Below are 17,986 nucleotides of genomic sequence, written 5' to 3' on the forward strand. Positions count from 1 at the left end.
ACTCCAAATGACACCATTAAAACTATTCTCATGTAGTATTCTTATATTGTAATATTTTTAGAAGTAGTGTAATTTTCATTAAGATAACTTTTTTCCTGAAAATATAGTTTATGTGAAATTTTTAAGATTAGCTTTAAAATAATAAGATGTATATTTGAGAATAGGAATTATCCTTTTCCTTTTATTTGTAGTTCAGTGTAAAAGCCTGACAATTTTCCAAAGAATTTATTAATACATTAATAAGCAAATTTTTAGGACATTTCTAAGTGGTTATTTCCTTTGTTAATGCTGCCTTTTTTTTTTTTTTCTTTTCCAGTTTACAGATATGACCCAGATCTGTACATGAGTGACTTTGGTTAGTCAGAGAGAACATTCAATAATGAGTGGTGCAGCTTTGGGACTCGAGATTGTTTTTGTCTTTTTTCTGGCATTATTCCTACTTCATCGATATGGAGATTTCAAGAAACAGCACAGACTTGTAATTGTCGGAACACTGCTAGCTTGGTATCTCTGCTTTCTTATCGTCTTCATACTGCCTCTGGATGTTAGTACGGTAAGAGGTGAAACTGAGTTTTGCAATCCAGAGGCAACTGTAATCATACAGCATATTTGAGATATGTTAATTCTTTTTTTTTTTTTTTAAAGATTTTATTTATTTATTTGACAGAGAGAGAGATCACAAGTAGGCAGAGAGGCAGGCAGAGAGAGAGGAGGAAGCAGGCTCCCTGTAGAGCAGAGAGCCCGATGCGGGGCTCGATCCCAGGACCCTGAGACCATGACCTGAGCCGAAGGCAGCGGCTTAATCCACTGAGCCACCCAGGCGCCCCGAGATATGTTAATTCTTAAGATAGCTAAATTATATAAGGTTATAGTGAATATTTTGTATTTCAATCTTATTATAGGAATTTGATCATTAAAAATTACAGCCAGGAAGGTAATTGGTGGGTAGGTTGATACCTTCCCATATCCATTAAGTACTTGACAACCTTCTGGTTTTCATTTTTAAACCATGTGTTCATTGATTTAGACCATATACAACCGGTGCAAGCATGCTGCTGCAAACTCCAGCCCTCCTGAGAATAGCAATATCACAGGATTATACGCAACTGCTACCCCAGGTCCCAGGTATTTGCTTCCTGTTTGTTTGTTTATTTTTAAAACTAGGGTAGATGAGAAAAATTGCTTTAACATTGTCAGTTCTTACCATTTGGATTTCATAAAAGTTGATTCTCATTCTCTACTCCTCCCCCCTACTCCACTTCTGTCCTGTGCTAATAGACTTTTAATTACGTTGTGTTCTATCTAAATTTAAATCTTAAATACATTTTGAGTATTTATTGGTACACAAGGCCTTTTAGTAGATGTATGTTAAGGGGAAAGTTCTAGAAGACCTGGTTTTTGTTCATTCTATCTCTTACTAAGAGATAGCCCTTGTTCTATCTCTTACTAAGAATGTGACTTCCAGTGGCTATTTTTCTTCTCAGCCTCACTCTGGTCTGAAAAACGGGACATTCATTTTCTCTTTTGCCTTATTTTCGAGGTTGTATAAAGGATAAGGAGATTATTCTGTATGTAGGATGTTCCTTTCATATTGTGCATCCTTTGAAATCATTATAGTTTTATTTTTTATTTTTACTCTCTTAAAGATTTTATTTTTAAATAATCTCTATACCCAACATAGGACTCAAACTCACAACCTGAAGATCAAGAGTGGCACTACCAGCTGAGCCAGCCAGGCACCCTGAAATCATTTATAGTTTTAAACTGAGAATAAACAAAGCTAAATTATTGAAAGGTTATGTTAAATTCATATCAAACTTCCAACTAAAAAACTTTGAGAAATGTTGACTATTTTATCATTTCACCAGTGCTTTAAGTAGTGTGTGCATTTTTCTTGATGCATCTTTTATTATTTTTTTTTTTGAACCTGAATAAGGGTAAATTTGAAATGTAGATGTTACTCCCCTTTAAAGCACATTAAAAATTGGATATAGTTCAGTAGCAATTGTGAATTGCCGGAAGCCCCTGGACTAAACGATATCCTTACAGTCTAGGAAGACTATTAATGGAAGACTCTACGGTCAGATACACATATCTTCAGAAAATTCAAACAGAATTATACAAATGCTGGTATCTCTCTCCATAGGAGTTATGCTACAGTGACTGATTTTTAGGGCTCCAGTTTCAGGAGTTAATCACCTAATGTCTTTCGCCTCCCTCTTCTCTCCTCCCTAAGAAATAACCAACCCACAAGTGGGGTGTGTATTTTCTTTCTTTTCTTTTTTTTTCTCTTTCTTTTCTTTTCTTTTTCTTTTTTTAAGGGAGTATGTATTTTAAAGGCAATCAAATCAGATTTAGTTTCATGATGCATTCACTTTTAAAGACTGTCACATTATCTATTAGGTGAATATTATGCCCTCTTTTTGCTCAAGAATTAAAAGTACACTGAAAGTTGAAAATTTAAATGGCATTCCTCTTCTAGAACAAACTGTTTTGTTTCTTTTCTGTGTGTTTTTTTAGTTTGATAGTCAGCTTTGAATTACAAGTTTTCTATGAAATTTTAGAAGTTAGAATCAGTAATTTGACATCTGAATGTAAATGAACTTTGCCATGCACAAATTAATTGTGTAATTTAAGTAGTCTTTATTTATTGACTTTAAATTGTTATTAAACAGCCAACATCCATGTTTCAAACCATGGAGTTACATTCCTGATGGAATCATGCCAATTTTCTGGAGGGTAGTGTATTGGACATCACAATTTTTGACATGGTAAGTGGCAGTGAAGGATAAAAAAAATGTTTAAAATTTTAGCTAAAGTTAAAAAAAACGATTATGCTTTCTTCATGAATCTTCATATTTTAGAATTTATTCAAATGTTACTTATTTTTTTCTTAAATCTGTATATTCTTTTTATTTATTTATTTGAGAGAGATCACAAGTAGGCAGAGAGGCAGGCAGTGAGAGAAAGAGGGGGAAGCAGGCTCCCTGCTGAGCAGAGAGCCTGATGCGGGGCTCAATCCCAGGACCCTGAAATCATGACCTGAGCCAAAGGCAGAGGCTTTAACCCACTGAGTCATCCAGGCGCCCCTTAAATCTGTATATTCTATTTTCTGCTCATTCCGTTCTCTCCCATCTTGAAAGAAAAGGAAAAAACCAGACAAACAAGAACCAGAGAACAGAAACAAAAAATTTTTCCTGCCACCATTCCCCTCTAGTTATTGCCTTCTCTCTTGACCTTCTTCAATTCAGTCTTCTTCCAGTCCCAGTTTTACATGAAACTGCTCTTGCTAAGGTCATCACTGTCTCCAGGTTTTCTTTTTTTCTGCTTAGCCCAACCTGCTGAATTTTCTTTACGGGTTCTATTTTTGTGGCCCATTTCCTAAATGTTGGTGTTCCGTAGGGTCTCATCTTTGGTCATCTTGTTACCTGACCCTTCCTGTATAGCTCTAATTTTAGCTGTAGCCCCCGATGTATTCCAAATGTTTCCACCAACTATAGCTTTGTCTTTTTGTTTGCTTGTTTGAGAGAGGGGGTGGTGGGCAAAGCAGAGGGATAGGGAGAAAGAGAATCTTAAGATTCCCAGCATGGAGCCTATGGTGGGGCTCCATCTCATGACCCCGAGTTTACGAGTTGAGCCAAAATCAAGAGTCAGAGGCTTAACCGACTGAGCCACCCAGGTGCACCGAAACTTTGTCTTTCTGCTGTGCTCCAAACACATTATTCACTATGTACTGAGCATTTTAGATACTCTGCAGGCAACTAAGCTCTAAAACTGAAGCTGCTAAACATCGCAAGAGAAAAATCACACAGTAGGGTAGAGTAGCGCCTCTGTAAATTCATGTTCATTGAACTCATCTGGGCCCCAAACATTGCCAGACTTTCCTCCTTTGTATCTCTAGTCCTCTTGCTCTTCATTCTCCACAGCAAGACTTCAAATGTCTACTGTTCTCTTTGTGGCTTTTTCTCTCTCCTTTACGTCCTAGAATCAATCACCTCTTCCCTTTGCAGAGAACTTTACTTTCTACTTCACAGTGAGAATAGAAGTCATCGGATGACAGCTCTTTCAGCCTCTCACACAGCACACCTACCAACCCAACCTCTTCCCTTCCTCTCTAAGAATGAGTCACTCTCAAAGTGACTTTAGAGTGAAATCCCTCTTCCTAAATAGGGACCCATCTCCTTCAGCTCTTGTTACCTATACTCTCAGCGTCCCGTTTCAACAAAGCATACGGAGTTCTCTCATCCTTTTAGAAAAAGAAGGAAAAAAACAAAAAATCTCTCAAATGCAACCCTTTCCAACTTCCTGGCTTCTAACCTCATCGATCTACTCATCACAGCTTAACTTTTGGAGGGAGACTTTTTTATTGAAGTAAAAATTGGTACAGAAAGATGAGATTGTGTTTAGTTTTACTTTTTCCAAAGTGAATACATCTGGATAGCCAGCACTCAGATGATATTATAGAACATTAACAATGTTTATGCTACATCTAGAAGCTTCCCTCATACCCCTCTCTCAGTCATATCCTCCCAAGTGTAGCCATGATTCTGACATCCATCCCTGTAGGTTAGCTTTGCCAATTGGGGCTTTGTAAACACAGAGTTGTATGGTATGTATTTTTCTGCATCTCTTTTGGGGCTCACAAATTTGGAAGTTTCATCTGTGTTGTATTGTGTGTATCAGTATTCTTTTTCATTTCTGAAAAATCTTCCTTGATATGACTATGCCACAGTTTATCCTATCCAGCCAAACTTCTCAAATGAATTGTCTACATGTACTGTCTTTGTTTACTCATTATTCACTCTTTCCTCAACCCACTGAAGCCTGTTTTCTAGCCCCACTTCTCCTCTCACACACACAAGTCTTCATTGACTTGACCTCTTGGCAGCATTTGGTTATTGTTTTCTCTCTCTACTTTTAAATACTTCCTTCTCCTGTTTTCTCCTCCATATGCTCCTATGTTTTCTCCCATCCTTCTCTGCTGTTCTTTCTGTCTCCCTTGCTGGCTTCTTCTCCTCCTGTTTCCCTGTCCCTTAAAAGATAATTTTTCTCAGGGCTCAGCCTCAGCTCTTTCTTTCTCCTTCTACATATTCACCCTTCTAAATGTCATCTATGGGTGTCATGTCAGTACCACTGATGTGGTGAGGACTCCTGAATTTATCTGTGTTTCCACTCTTCTCTCCTGAATTCTGAAGCTGGATAGCCAACTACTTCCTGTGTAGCTCCTTTTTAAAAAAAATTTTTTTTAATTTTTTAAATTACTTTTCATTGTACTAGAATTCATTGTTTATGCACCACACCCGGTGCTCCATGCAATACATGCCCTCCGCAATACCCATCACCAGGCTGGCCCAACTTCCCACCCCCTGCCCTTTCAAAACCCTCAGATTGTTTTTCAGCTCCTTTGAAATGTGTCCTAAGTACTTCAAATCAGTGTATTCACAGCCAGTCTTTGCCCCTCCTGCTTCTTACCACATCACCACCCCTTACCCTCTATCACGTAGTCCTGGTTTTGTTCCCTTTCAGTCCATTCTTCCTGCTGAAGCCTTATCAGTTTATAGAAGACTTCAATTTGATCATGTCCCCTATAAAGAAAAAGATTCCTCATTGCCTGAATAGTCCAAAGCCTTTATAATGACTTCAAAGCCTTTTTTTTTTTTTTTTAGATTCATTGTAAGTCCCCCACACTGTTGTACTCTCTGCTGGTCATTATGACCTTTTTCGCTCCCAGAAATGTGCTTTGCTTTCTCCAAAATTTAATATTACAAAAATACTCAGTCATCTCTTAGAGTTCATGTTATTAATAATTATTAAAAATCATATCTATTTATGAAAACTGCACATTGAAATTGAGGTTCACATAATCCTGCTATTTTGAAGTTAAACAGATATATCTGTTGTTTCTTTAATCATATTTTTTCCAACTATCTAGGATTCTGTTACCTTTCATGCAGTCATATGCAAGATCAGGAGGGTTTTCCATCACTGGAAAGATAAAAACTGCACTGATTGAGAATGCAATCTATTATGGCACCTATTTGCTGATTTTTGGAGCATTTTTAATTTATGTAGCTGTAAACCCACATTTGCACTTAGAATGGTAAGAAAAGCTGTCTTCTTAACATTGTTTCTGTGTGTATTTGCATTTTTTAAAATTTATTTTTATCTCACATATGCTGATAAACAGACATTTCATTGATAAACATATCAAGTCATGTGTTTTATAGATTCCCCAAAAAGAAAATCTAAGTAATCCCTATTACTAAGAAGAAAAAATGGAATAATATATTTAAATATAGCTCTTGGATGAAGAACTAATGCTTTGTCTAATAGCTCTGTGTTAACCCTTATGAATTTTTTTAAGTTTTTATTTAAATTCCAGTTAGTTAATATACAGTGTACTGTTAGATTCAGGTGTATGATTTTGTATATGACAAAATAACTAGTTCTCTTTTTCATTGGAACTTGTGAGTATTCTTTTTAAAGATTTATTGATTTATTTTAGAGAGAGAGTGAGCAAGTATGCACAGACACTTGAGAGGGAGGTGGGCAGAGGGAGAGGGAAAGACAGAATCTCAAGCTGACTCCATGCTGAGCCAGAGCCCCCTGTGGAGCTCAGTCTCACAACCCTGAGATCATGACCTGAGCAGAAACCAAAAGTCAGACGCTAACTGCCTAAGCCACCTAGGTGCCTCAGAACTTGAGAATATTTCTTTCTTTTGTTCTGACTGTAGTTTGAGGGCATATTTCTCTCTGACCTTAGATTCAGACATAATAATAAAATTGAAATCTATATTATGCTTGTGATCTATATAATACATATGAAGAGATCTCAGAAATTAGGAATAGAGCAGAAATGATAATTCTCACTATTGCATTCCTGAGATTTGTGTAGATATGCCTCAAAGTAAGTTAAAAAATTTTTAGGCTTTAAAATTTTTTCAAGCTTCTGTTGTTTAATGGTGAATAAGATAGCCCCTAATGAAAAAAAGTATCTTTTCTTTGAACAAAATACATATATTTTTTTGCCAGGAGTTATCTTACATTCTAATTTTAACTATAATGAAAGCAGAGTTTCCTGTGTTAAAGTCTATTTCTGCAGTCACGCTCTTACTTCCCCTTAAAACACACAGATTATCTTTTGGCTATTGCTAAAAGAGTAGCTGAGGCTTGGAAGATGCAATTTTTTTCATATAAAATCCTAGCCATCCTTTAGGGCTGTTTTCTCAAAAAATCATTTAATGCTGGTTAGTCTTATGTTACATTTTGTTGGAAAAATTTATCTATCACACTATTTGCGTATGTTTCCTCTTAGGAACCAGCTTCAGACAATTGGGATAGCTGCTGCAAATACGTGGGGCCTGTTCCTTCTCGTGTTGTTGCTAGGGTATGGTTTGGTAGAAATTCCTCGATCATACTGGAATGGAGCAAAAAGAGGTTATCTACTTATGAAAACGTATTTTAAGGCAGCCAAACTGATGACAGAGAAAGCAGATGCGGAAGAGACTTTAGAAGATGTCATGGAGGTATGCAAATTTAAACCTTATGGCCAGTCACGGTTGGTTGGTTGCTGCTGCTGTTAGCACATTGGTGGAGCTTTACCCTGTGGTCATGTGTGGTCCTTCAGAATATCCGGACGATTAGCATGACTTCCTGTTGGCTATTCAGCTTCATGAGATGTCCCCTCCATCTTCCAACCACCAAAGATTCGGTGCGAATCTGTTCAACAGTGCAACATTATGATTGTCATCTTGGGAACTTTGAATAGCGCCCCTCTTTTACTCTTAAAGGTATATAAAGAAAATAAGCAATATTTCAAATACTTTGTACACTTCATAGAAGTTAGGAACTTTTAAAGGAACCTTAAATTTATAACAGGTACAGTAAATATCAATATTAACTGTTTCAGTACTTAATTTTTTATAATATGGCTTAAGAATTTTAAGGAAGAAAACAGTATTTTTATGTACAATATATAACCAGACTATATGGTTCATATTCAGAGTTGTGCTAACAAGTCAACAAAACTTCAAGGCAATTTCATACTAGAAAACTGTAGTGCAGTGAGGATTCAAGTGTCTTTTGAAAACTCAAGTCTTCTCCTGTCACTCCCACGTTTAGGCCCCGCTCACTGACCTCAGGTAAACTGTTACGGAGGCCATCTGGAGCACTTTGCTTTTCTTCCGCCTGATCAAGTGCTGCTCAGGTGCTCACCCTCCTTTCCCCTGGTCACACTGTACTTCTTTCAGTTCCTTGAAACTCCCGGTGCACTTCTGCTTTGAGCCTTCACACAGGCTATTTGGAATATTCTTGCTCCCTCTTTTGGTTGGCTGACCTTACTCCTGCTTTTTATCTCAGCTTAAGTCATCAGTTTATCAGAAGGCCTCCGTGGTTAGATTACACAGCGCTTTCCATACCCTTTCTTTTTGAATAATGTCTGTTTTCCTCATTAAGCTAAGCTCCCAACAGGAGCAGTGTCTATAATATAATAATAGTATATAATAATATACTAATATATTATATAATATATATTATATATATTATTTATTATTATATATTATATATAATATATATATTATATAATATATATAATATATTATATTTATATATAATAATTATATATAATATATAATATATAATATATATAATATATATATAATATATATAATTTATATATATTTATATATAATAATTATATATATAATTATATAATAATATATAATATATATAATATATAATATAATATATATAAATATATATATATAATATAATAATAATAATAATAATCTGGTACAGATTATTTATAAGGTCTACATATTTTAAATTTTGATGGGTATTGCTAATTTACCTTTCAAAGAGGCTATATAATTTTGCCAGAACACTGTTCTTATTTTTAAAATTTGCAGTTGTTTTTAGTGAGCTTGACCAGCTTTCCAGACATTTATTGACCAATAGTATTTCTTATGTGTCTTCCTAATTTTCGCTTGATTTGTAAGCACTTCCATATATTAAGGGAGGTGATTTTTTTTGTTATATGTGTATTTTTTTCATAATTTTGTCTATATGCCAGATGGGTTCCCTGCCTCCAGTTTTGTATCCCTTAGGGCCATTCTCTCCTCTACAATCAGAATGTTCTTTTTAATACCCTGGTCAGTTCTCTTGCCTCCCAGCCCTTGAACATTCCTTTTGTCTAGAACAGTGGTTCTCACTTCTTAAAAAACTCATTATTACTATAGAATATTGCTTTTCTTTGGGAACTACTGGTTCTAAAGATTCCCCTCTCTGACCCCCTTTATACCCTTATAGCTTTCATACTCACTGAATTGCTTATTACTGCACCACCAGCCGACAGTCTTTAAAGACCTGTAACATCATGTCTTCCTACCGCACCCTCCTGCATGGATTGTGGTGACTAATGCTGGCATCTAGTGTGTTCTTAATAAACAAATGTAGAACAAATAAGTCGTTGGAAAGGAGGAGCTGGTTTGTGACATTTGTTGCCCGTTGCTTCCTCTGGTTTCTTCAGTGTATTTTAGATAATGAGATAATTGAGCTTCCTAAGCAAGGTGGAGGAGCACAGCATCACAGTTTTTCTGGTCCTTCATGACTTTTTTATAACACTTACTCATCTTTGTGTACCAAGTAAGCAAATGATAAGGGAATAACTCTTAGAAAGTAGTAAAAACCTCAGGGTATAGGTGTTGCTATTCTAGAACTATATATTTTTACTTATGTTCTTAAGAACTTTTATTCAGTGAATGGAGCTTCATGTATATGCTGAGTAGTCTGGGTTGGAATTAAACTTGTGAGAACATACATAGTACCTAGAATAGTCTCATTTGAAATGTATGATGTATAGAAATGGAAATATTTTTATTCCTCTTACTGTTTTTATAGGAGGTTCACAAAGTGAATGAAAGCATCAAGTATAATCACCCATTGAGAAAATGTGTAGATACAATACTTAAAAAGGTAATTAAGCATATCCTCATAAACTGGTAGTAATCTGCACTTAGAATTTGTTCCAGTTGTTATTACAAGTTTGACATTTAATTATTGGCAATATTTTTCATTGAAATGTAGATGTAGAGGTTATGGTAAATTATTTGCAGTAATTGCTATGACTCAGCAATGGAGATGGACCTTTACAGTTTCTGTCATTGAATGTGGTCACCACAGGCATATCTCCTTAATAAACTAGGGCCTCAATGTTCTCTTTCACTCACTTCCTGTGTGTCAGTTTATGATATATGAAGTACATTGTAAACTGAATGACCCTATGAGATACTTAACACAGATATTTAACAGGAAGCAATGCAATTAAGGTTCTGCTGCATTGGGGTTGAATTAGGGCTATTTACATACTTCCAAAATGATTATTCCAAAAATGAGCTGCTCAGTCGTTGTCTTTGTAACCGTAGAACCACTGAACTATTTCTTTTCCTCTATCTTAAATCTATTGTATTATTACTAGCTAGTGTTCCCTTCAGCTAAGATAATGGTCATGAGAATCATTTCTCTCATCATTTCTCTTACATTGCTATCTTTTGAGATCAATTCAGGGAGATTAAGTAACTTGCCCAAGTTCAGGTAAGTAATGAAAGACTGATAGGGCAGATGACTCCAAATCATATATGTGTTTGTTTTTCTGTACCACACCTTTAAAAATTCAGCATCTTGGATTTGTTGTGATTTGTCTTCATTTTAGGTAGGAAAATAATTGATCAGGTGCCTACATAGCCTAATCCTTTCAAATACTAGTTGCTTCATGTAGGTTAGCTCCCTTACCCTACCATAGCAAGTATATCTGATCATGAAGGTTAATATTAATAGGGGTAAGAAGATACTCAATACATCTAAAATATTTTGAAGGAAATGTCAGCAACTAAAAGTCCAGCTGTTTAGAGATGCCAGTAAAGGAGGAAGATGTTTTCGAGTAAATTAGATATGCCCAGGAATGGAAGACTTTAGAGTAAAAATAAAATTTTAATTTTTTTTGCAAATGAAATTTAAAAATCTGCTTGTCCCTTTTAGTGCCCTACAGAGTATCAGGAAAAAATGGGTAGGAACATGGATGATTATGAAGATTTTGATGAAAAGCATAATACCTACCCAAGTGAAAAGAGTCTGGTAAAACTACATAAGCAGGTAACTTTATTAATAATAGCTTTTTTGCTTGCTAAGGATCTTAGTTTTATAATTACTGCCCACAAAAAGGGAATTTGGAGTAAATGCATATTTGAAACTTTCTTTGATTCTGTGCTTTGATCCTGTGTTTTAACTGTGTATTTCTCAACAGGGGTACTCTGGGTATTTGGGGAGGGAGAATTATTCACTGAGCCGAATTGTTACATATATCCTAGAATATTAACATCCTTGGCCCAACCCAGCAAATGCCACTAACACTTTGCCATTGTTGTGATAACCAGCATCTTCCTGAAACACTGTTGGATCAGAACACTGACAGATATGTCCTCCCTCCTTCCCCCTCCCCTCCGTTCTCTTTTATAGGTGATTTATTCAGTTCAGAGGCACCGTCGAACTCAAGTACAGTGGCGGATTCTTTTAGAGCAAGCGTTTTATCTAGAAGATGTAGCAAAAAATGAAACTAGTGCTACTCATCAGTTTGTTCACACCTTCCAGTCACCAGAGCCAGAAAATAAATTTATCCAGTATTTTTATAATCCTACAGTTGGTATGTAATTTCACATAAATTTCAAAATTTAATGATAATCTTTTCTAAGGGAAAAAAAATACATATTTTCACCAGTGCAGAGTTGAATTGTATTTGTATTATTGGACATATATCGTGTGGTAATATTATATATCTGATAAACATCCCCCTCTAAAATTACATTAACAGATAATCTGTCAGTTTGCACTGTTAATCAAAGTTAATCAAAATCCTATGCAAAAATATAGGCATACATCAGGAATATTATGTATTCATAATATATACTTAAAATAGAATTTTAAGCAATTTTACATCACAAGCTTGGGTCCCTTCTTCAGTCTTTATATACTACTAAACTATTCCCCTAAGAAGTCCTCTTTATTTGCATCTGTTGGTCTATTTACATGACCTACACTAAGTAGTCATAATTATTTCATTTTCTTTAATGATTATTTATGACACTCTTCAAACATTATCAGATTTAATATGAAGAATTTAATGAAAAAATAACGAAGTGTCATAGTATTAGAACTTCCATTTACCTTATTTATCTAAATAAACAATTATGTTCACCTGATTCTCTTTCTCATGTTTGGTTTTGAGTACAAAGACATAATGGCTATAACATATCTTGGAAAACTTCAGCAAAGATCTTTTCTGATTAGATAAAAGAAATACTTGTTTTCATTCATTTAACAAATATTTGAGAACATATATGCTATCTGTTGTTGGGTGCTTGGTATATATCAATACATGTAAAGACAACTTCCTCTTTATGGAGTGAGAAAAACGGGCAATGTACACATAAAGGTGTGAAGAAGGTGCTGAGTAGGTAGTTGGCTGTAGAAATGGAAGTTCAGGGGAGAAGTCTGGTCTACAAGTATAAATAAGGGTGTCATCAGTGTATCAGTGAGCCTTGGGTCAGAATAAAATCAACAAAAGAAGTGATTGGGAGAGAGAAGACAAACTCTGAAGACCAAGCTGAGGCACAACATAAGAGAGACTTCAGCTTCATGAAGAGGAACCAGGAAAAGGCTAAATGGGAAGTGGCCAGTGAAGTAGGAAGAAAAGCGGGATGGTGAGGTATCTTGTGGCAAGGGGTATGTAAAGTACTATTCCTGATGTAGATGGGTCTACTGTCATGCCCATGAAGCCTTGACCACTGGATTTCAGAGAAGTGACGTGGAGGTGGAGGGAATAAGAAAGCCCAGTTGGAGTTTAAAGAGCAATTGGAAGCTGGGAGAATAGAAAACTCTCAAAATGTTTTGCTTACAAAAGGGAGTAGAGAAAAGAGGTAGTAGCTGAGGGAGGATGGCAGGGTCAAGATCAATTATAGCATGTAATTTGGGAATTATACCTTAGAGGAAATGCAATGAGAGAAGACAATGGCTGGGATGATGTCCATGAGGAGGAGAGATGCAATGGGAAATAGTGAACAGCGCAGAGAATGCCCTTCGATTAGGAAGTAAGGCACAAATGTACCTGAGCAGGTAAAAAGAGGTAGTGGTGGGAACTTGGGGAGGCTTCTGCCAACTTCTCAGTGAAATGCTGAGAATGAGTGTAGGGGAAGAAATTTTGGAGATTTGAAGAAAGAAGAAAAGGTACGAAATAGTTGCTAAGGAGAGAAGGCATGGGAGAGGATTGGTGAATTGTAGTAAGCTAGCCGGGCGGTGCTCAGGGTCCACCTGAAGCTGGGGGGTAAACATGTAGAGTGAAAACGTCTGCAAAAGTATGTGTCTTCTGCAGGATGCAGCTCCCAGAGCAGCCAGAAGGTTGGATCTAACCAGAGTGTGGTTTCACTTAGCAAGGGCAGAGAAGAAGAGACGGCAAAGAAATTGGGATGTTGGAGAGTAATTATCCTCAAAGATTGTGGAACCGGAGCTCGTAAAGAAAGCAATAGGATACCGGGTGTTAAGGTGGCAATACAAAAGGTGGTAGAATGAATGGAGTATTAGTTCAGGTAAGGTCAGTCAGTGAAATTGGAATATTAGGTGAAGATATTGCCTGGAAGCAGGGCCACTGTAATGAGATTAAAAGGGCAGGAGTTGTTGGCGGTAAGAGGTTTAGGGATGACGTGGGAATGAATTGTGAAGGCACAGTGGAGGATGAGATCACAGGAGGAAAGGAGGGCAAGGACATGAAAGAAGACCCCAGGGTACTGAAAAAAAGGATCACCAGTGTGGACCTTGAATTCACCAGGAACTGTGCGGGGAGAGTAGGGTTGAAAGATTTATTAGAGTGTGAGCCAAGAGCTCCACACCTCCGTGAATGAAGTAAAAATACAGCTTTTCAATTTGGGGAACTTTTTTTTCTTGTCTTTATTTTTTACCTAAAGTCAGACTGAACTGAAAGTTGCCTGAATAGTAAAAAGAATTCTGGTATATCCTTCACCCACATTCTCCACATGTTAACGGTTTACCATATTCATTTGCTTTATCTTCTCTCTGTATATATATTTTCCCTTAATCTTTTCAGAGTTGAATCCAAATATGATGACTTTTTACTTAAATGTTTCAGCATCTGTGTTCTAAAATAAGAGACATTTCCCTATATAACCACATACAATGACCAAATCAGGAAATGAACTTTGATAACAACTCTTATCTATAGACCTTAATCAGATTTTGCAAATGGTCCCAAAATATTCTTTGTTGAAAATCCCAGATCATGCATGGCATTCAGGTGTCATGTCCCCTTAGTTTCCTTTCATCTGGACCAATTTCTCAGTGCCTCTTTCTGTTTTATGACATTGGTATTTTTGGAGACTCTAGGCCTGTGTTTTATCGGGTGTCCAGGAATGTGAGTGTGATACTTTCTCCAGTTGGATGCAAGTTTTGCATTTTTGGTGGGAATACTGCTGCAGTGATATGTTGTTCTTCACAGTGTTCCATGGCCAGAGGCACGTGATGTCAGTTTGTCCCGCTCCTGGTGATTATTGGGTGACGAGGAGATCTGCCTGGTTCCTGCCCTGTGAACTTAGCATTTTCCTCTTTGCAGTTATGTATCTTGTACGGAATATTTTGAAACAGGGTGAATACCATGTTCCTCTTTATGGTTTTCCTAATCATCTTTTTCTTTTCTCTTCCAGAATGGTACTGGGAATGTCTCTTGCGACCATGGTTTTATAGGATACTTGCCGTGGTTTTGTCCATCTTCTCTGTGATTGTTGTGTGGTCAGAATGCACATTCTTTAGTACGACACCTGTCTTATCCCTCTTTGCAGTTTTCATACAGCTGGCGGAAAAAACTTACAACTATATTTATATCGAGGTCAGTTGATTTTATATGTCATAAATGTGTTTCAGTTCATAGTATAGTTTTTAACTATTGTCTTTTTCTTTATATATTCTAGTAACGAGGAAAGCAGTGAAGTTCCCTGCAGTGTTACTATTCAGACTTTCAAAAATGAGTTTCATCCGTTTACCCAGACTATAAAAACTTAGAACTGTGTTTGAGGAGAGATGATAGGGTACAAATATAGTGCAGAATTCTTTTCTAAGAATACTTTGATCCTGTTTATGCCAGTGAAGCTACATAACTTAGAGTCTTCATGGGGAGAATGGCCAAGGGAGTGGGAGAATGAGCTCACTTCAAGAGGTAGATCTGAAACTCACCGACAGGATTTTCATAAATTCATTTTCTTACGTGGTTAAGAAAAACTGTTACTATGTTTAAATTTTAGACTGTCAATAAATGTTAGTTGGAAATAAAGGATGCTTGGGGACATACAAAAGTGCTCAAGTCCAAACTTAAACTGGTTTTGCTTGTTTTTCAGATTGCTTGCTTCCTTTCGATCTTCTTCCTCAGCATCTGTGTTTATTCTACTGTGTTCAGGATTCGTGTATTTAACTATTATTACTTGGCCTCACATCACCAGACTGATGCTTACAGCCTTCTTTTCAGTGGCATGTAAGTGGGATGGTGTTCGGATACATGGACTGAGTCCATTGCACACATTCTTTGGATCTCTCGTTTATTTCTTGTCCTTTATGGGTGTTCCACTGACATCTCTGTTTATGTGAGCTCGTTGATTAGGTTTAAGCATTAGTTAGATGTTTGGTTGCTAGCTAAATCCTGCTTGAAGTTAAGGTTACTTATAGGCTTACTAGGTTACGGAGGAAAGGAAAGACAGCCTGGATTTACAGATCGGAGATTCAATAAATAGATTAGTAAATACTAGGACCATTTGAAAGTTTAGAGGCGAAGTCAGACCTAGAGAGTTCTGAGATTCCATGGCATCAAGCTGCATCATAAAGGGCTTACAAAAATGAACAAGAATAATCTTTGCTAAGAGGTTCAGCAAGAGGGTAGAGTGACAGCTCTAGCCTGGGCTATTGTTTGTCCCTATTGTTTAATCAGTCACAATGATATTTATAAAGGGTGGACTTCGGAAGTTCACAGAGGAATCAATGTCTGAAGCATCTTGAAGGTTTTTTTTCTTTTACCATTTTTCCTCCAAATAATTATAGAGTCATAGGAAGTTGCAAGTATAGCACAAAGAGTCTTATTAACCTTCGCCCAGCTTCCCTGAATGGAGTCATTTTATATAGCCATTGTACGATATCAAAAGCAGGGATTTTACACTGTTAGGTTACTGTTAACCAGATTATAGACCTTAATTTAGTTCTCACCATTTTTATCCTTCATCTGTGTGTATGTGTGTGCTTGTGTAGATTCATGTACCCACCACCACAATCAAGATACAGAATTGTTCGATCACACAAAATAACTCCTCATATTGCCTCTTTGTGTTCACATCCTCCCTTCATTTTCCTCTCCCCCCACTCTCCAAGTCTAGTTCAGTGAGGCTGGACAAAACTGAGCTCTAGCAGTTCTTTGTACCTGAACTTGTCAGAGTGGTGTACTTTGATACAACTGCAGGTCTTTTGTGTAGAGAGTATAGTTACCCTTGAGGATATTGCTGTCCTTGCCATACTGAGACAGATTACACAGATGAAAGACTTGGAAGAGTGCATCCAGAAATTCTGAGGCTAAAGCAGTGGTAAACACCACCAAAGGAGGCAGCCTGAGGCCGGAACTTTGCCATGTAGGTGTTGATGTTTTAGGGAGATGGAATTAATAGGATTTTCAGAATGTCTCTCAAGTAAGGACAGTTCACAATACAATACAATACAGTACAAATACAATACAAAAGGATGAAAATAATAGTTATATTTCAATATAATAAAATGGATTTTGCTACCATATTTTTAACATACTCTGTTTATCAATGCTTACTACAGGTTATTTTGCCGCTTGACTCCTCCTTTGTGTCTTAATTTCTTGGGTTTGACTCATATGGACTCATCCATCTCTCACCAGAATACACAGCCAACTGCCTATACATCTGTAAGTATGGTCATAGCACAGTTTTTTTAGAGTCATTGTCTCTATGAGATGTATTATTGTGGAATTTCTTTTTAATCCCAGCAGAGAAGTTCTATAATGTGATTAGGATCTTTTTTTTTAAATATCACACTTTCTTTTAAAAGTTGTATAAGTAATACTAATGACATGATAAAAATTACTTTGCTCTCTTTTATCGTAAAAAAAGTTTTGTGGTTCACATAGGTTGTGCAGCTGAGCAGTATCAGTAGACCTCATTAATAGCTTTTATATTTATCATCTTCATGTACATGATAATTTTCAATAATATTCACAAAGTATTAATTAGGTAAAAACCTTAATACATAGGCAAATTAGATATAATTGACATATAACATTGTATTAGTTTACGGTGTGCAGCAGAGTGATATGGTGTACGTATCTATCTTGAAATGATTGCCACAGTATCTTTAGTTGACATCCATCACCTCACGTACTTCCAAGTTTTTTTTCTTGTGATGAGAACTTAAAAGTCAGTCCATGTAGTGCTTTATTTCTACTTTGTGAGAAGTCCAAATTTGTTAATATGGTTGGTTATGAATGAATTTTCTAATGGTAGAAAAGAATGAAAAATACAGAACTGTATGACTTTAACTTCTTCTTCTTCTTCTTTTTTTTTTTTTGCTCTTTAGATTATGGGTTCCATGAAAGTTTTATCCTTTATTGCAGATGGATTCTATATATATTATCCCATGTTGGTGGTAATTCTCTGCATTGCTACTTATTTTAGGTAAGAAGCTTAACATCGCTTTTTTTTTTCTCTTACTCTTGTCCAATCTGGATATCCTTTCTCCTTAAAATTCTTTTAAATATTTACTGGTTAGGTTTTGGTTGTTGTTTGTTTTATTGTGGCTTTGGGGATACTGGATATAGTTTAAAGGATTTGTTTAAGTGATGAAGTTAGGCTCTCCCTCTGAAGGTATTTTT

At 36.3% G+C, this 17,986-nt stretch overlaps 1 protein-coding gene across 2 annotated transcripts in view; it reads left to right on the forward strand.

Moving 5' to 3' along the window:
- The window catches only part of LMBRD2 (LMBR1 domain containing 2), a 43,921-nt gene that overhangs the window by 9,779 nt on the left and 16,156 nt on the right, over positions 1–17,986 (forward strand). For both annotated transcript variants that reach the window (XM_045999306.1, XM_045999307.1), the window contains exons 2-13: positions 317–553; positions 1,028–1,125; positions 2,676–2,771; positions 5,933–6,100; positions 7,316–7,526; positions 9,898–9,972; positions 11,035–11,148; positions 11,512–11,695; positions 14,763–14,944; positions 15,450–15,583; positions 16,918–17,023; positions 17,692–17,789. In XM_045999306.1, the coding sequence (XP_045855262.1) occupies positions 380–553; positions 1,028–1,125; positions 2,676–2,771; positions 5,933–6,100; positions 7,316–7,526; positions 9,898–9,972; positions 11,035–11,148; positions 11,512–11,695; positions 14,763–14,944; positions 15,450–15,583; positions 16,918–17,023; positions 17,692–17,789 (1,640 nt within the window). In that variant the 5' untranslated portion in view covers positions 317–379. The remainder of the gene's footprint in view (positions 1–316; positions 554–1,027; positions 1,126–2,675; positions 2,772–5,932; positions 6,101–7,315; positions 7,527–9,897; positions 9,973–11,034; positions 11,149–11,511; positions 11,696–14,762; positions 14,945–15,449; positions 15,584–16,917; positions 17,024–17,691; positions 17,790–17,986) is intronic.

This window comes from Meles meles, chromosome 3, assembly GCF_922984935.1.
Source record: "Meles meles chromosome 3, mMelMel3.1 paternal haplotype, whole genome shotgun sequence".
Taxonomy (NCBI): Eukaryota; Metazoa; Chordata; class Mammalia; order Carnivora; family Mustelidae; genus Meles; species Meles meles.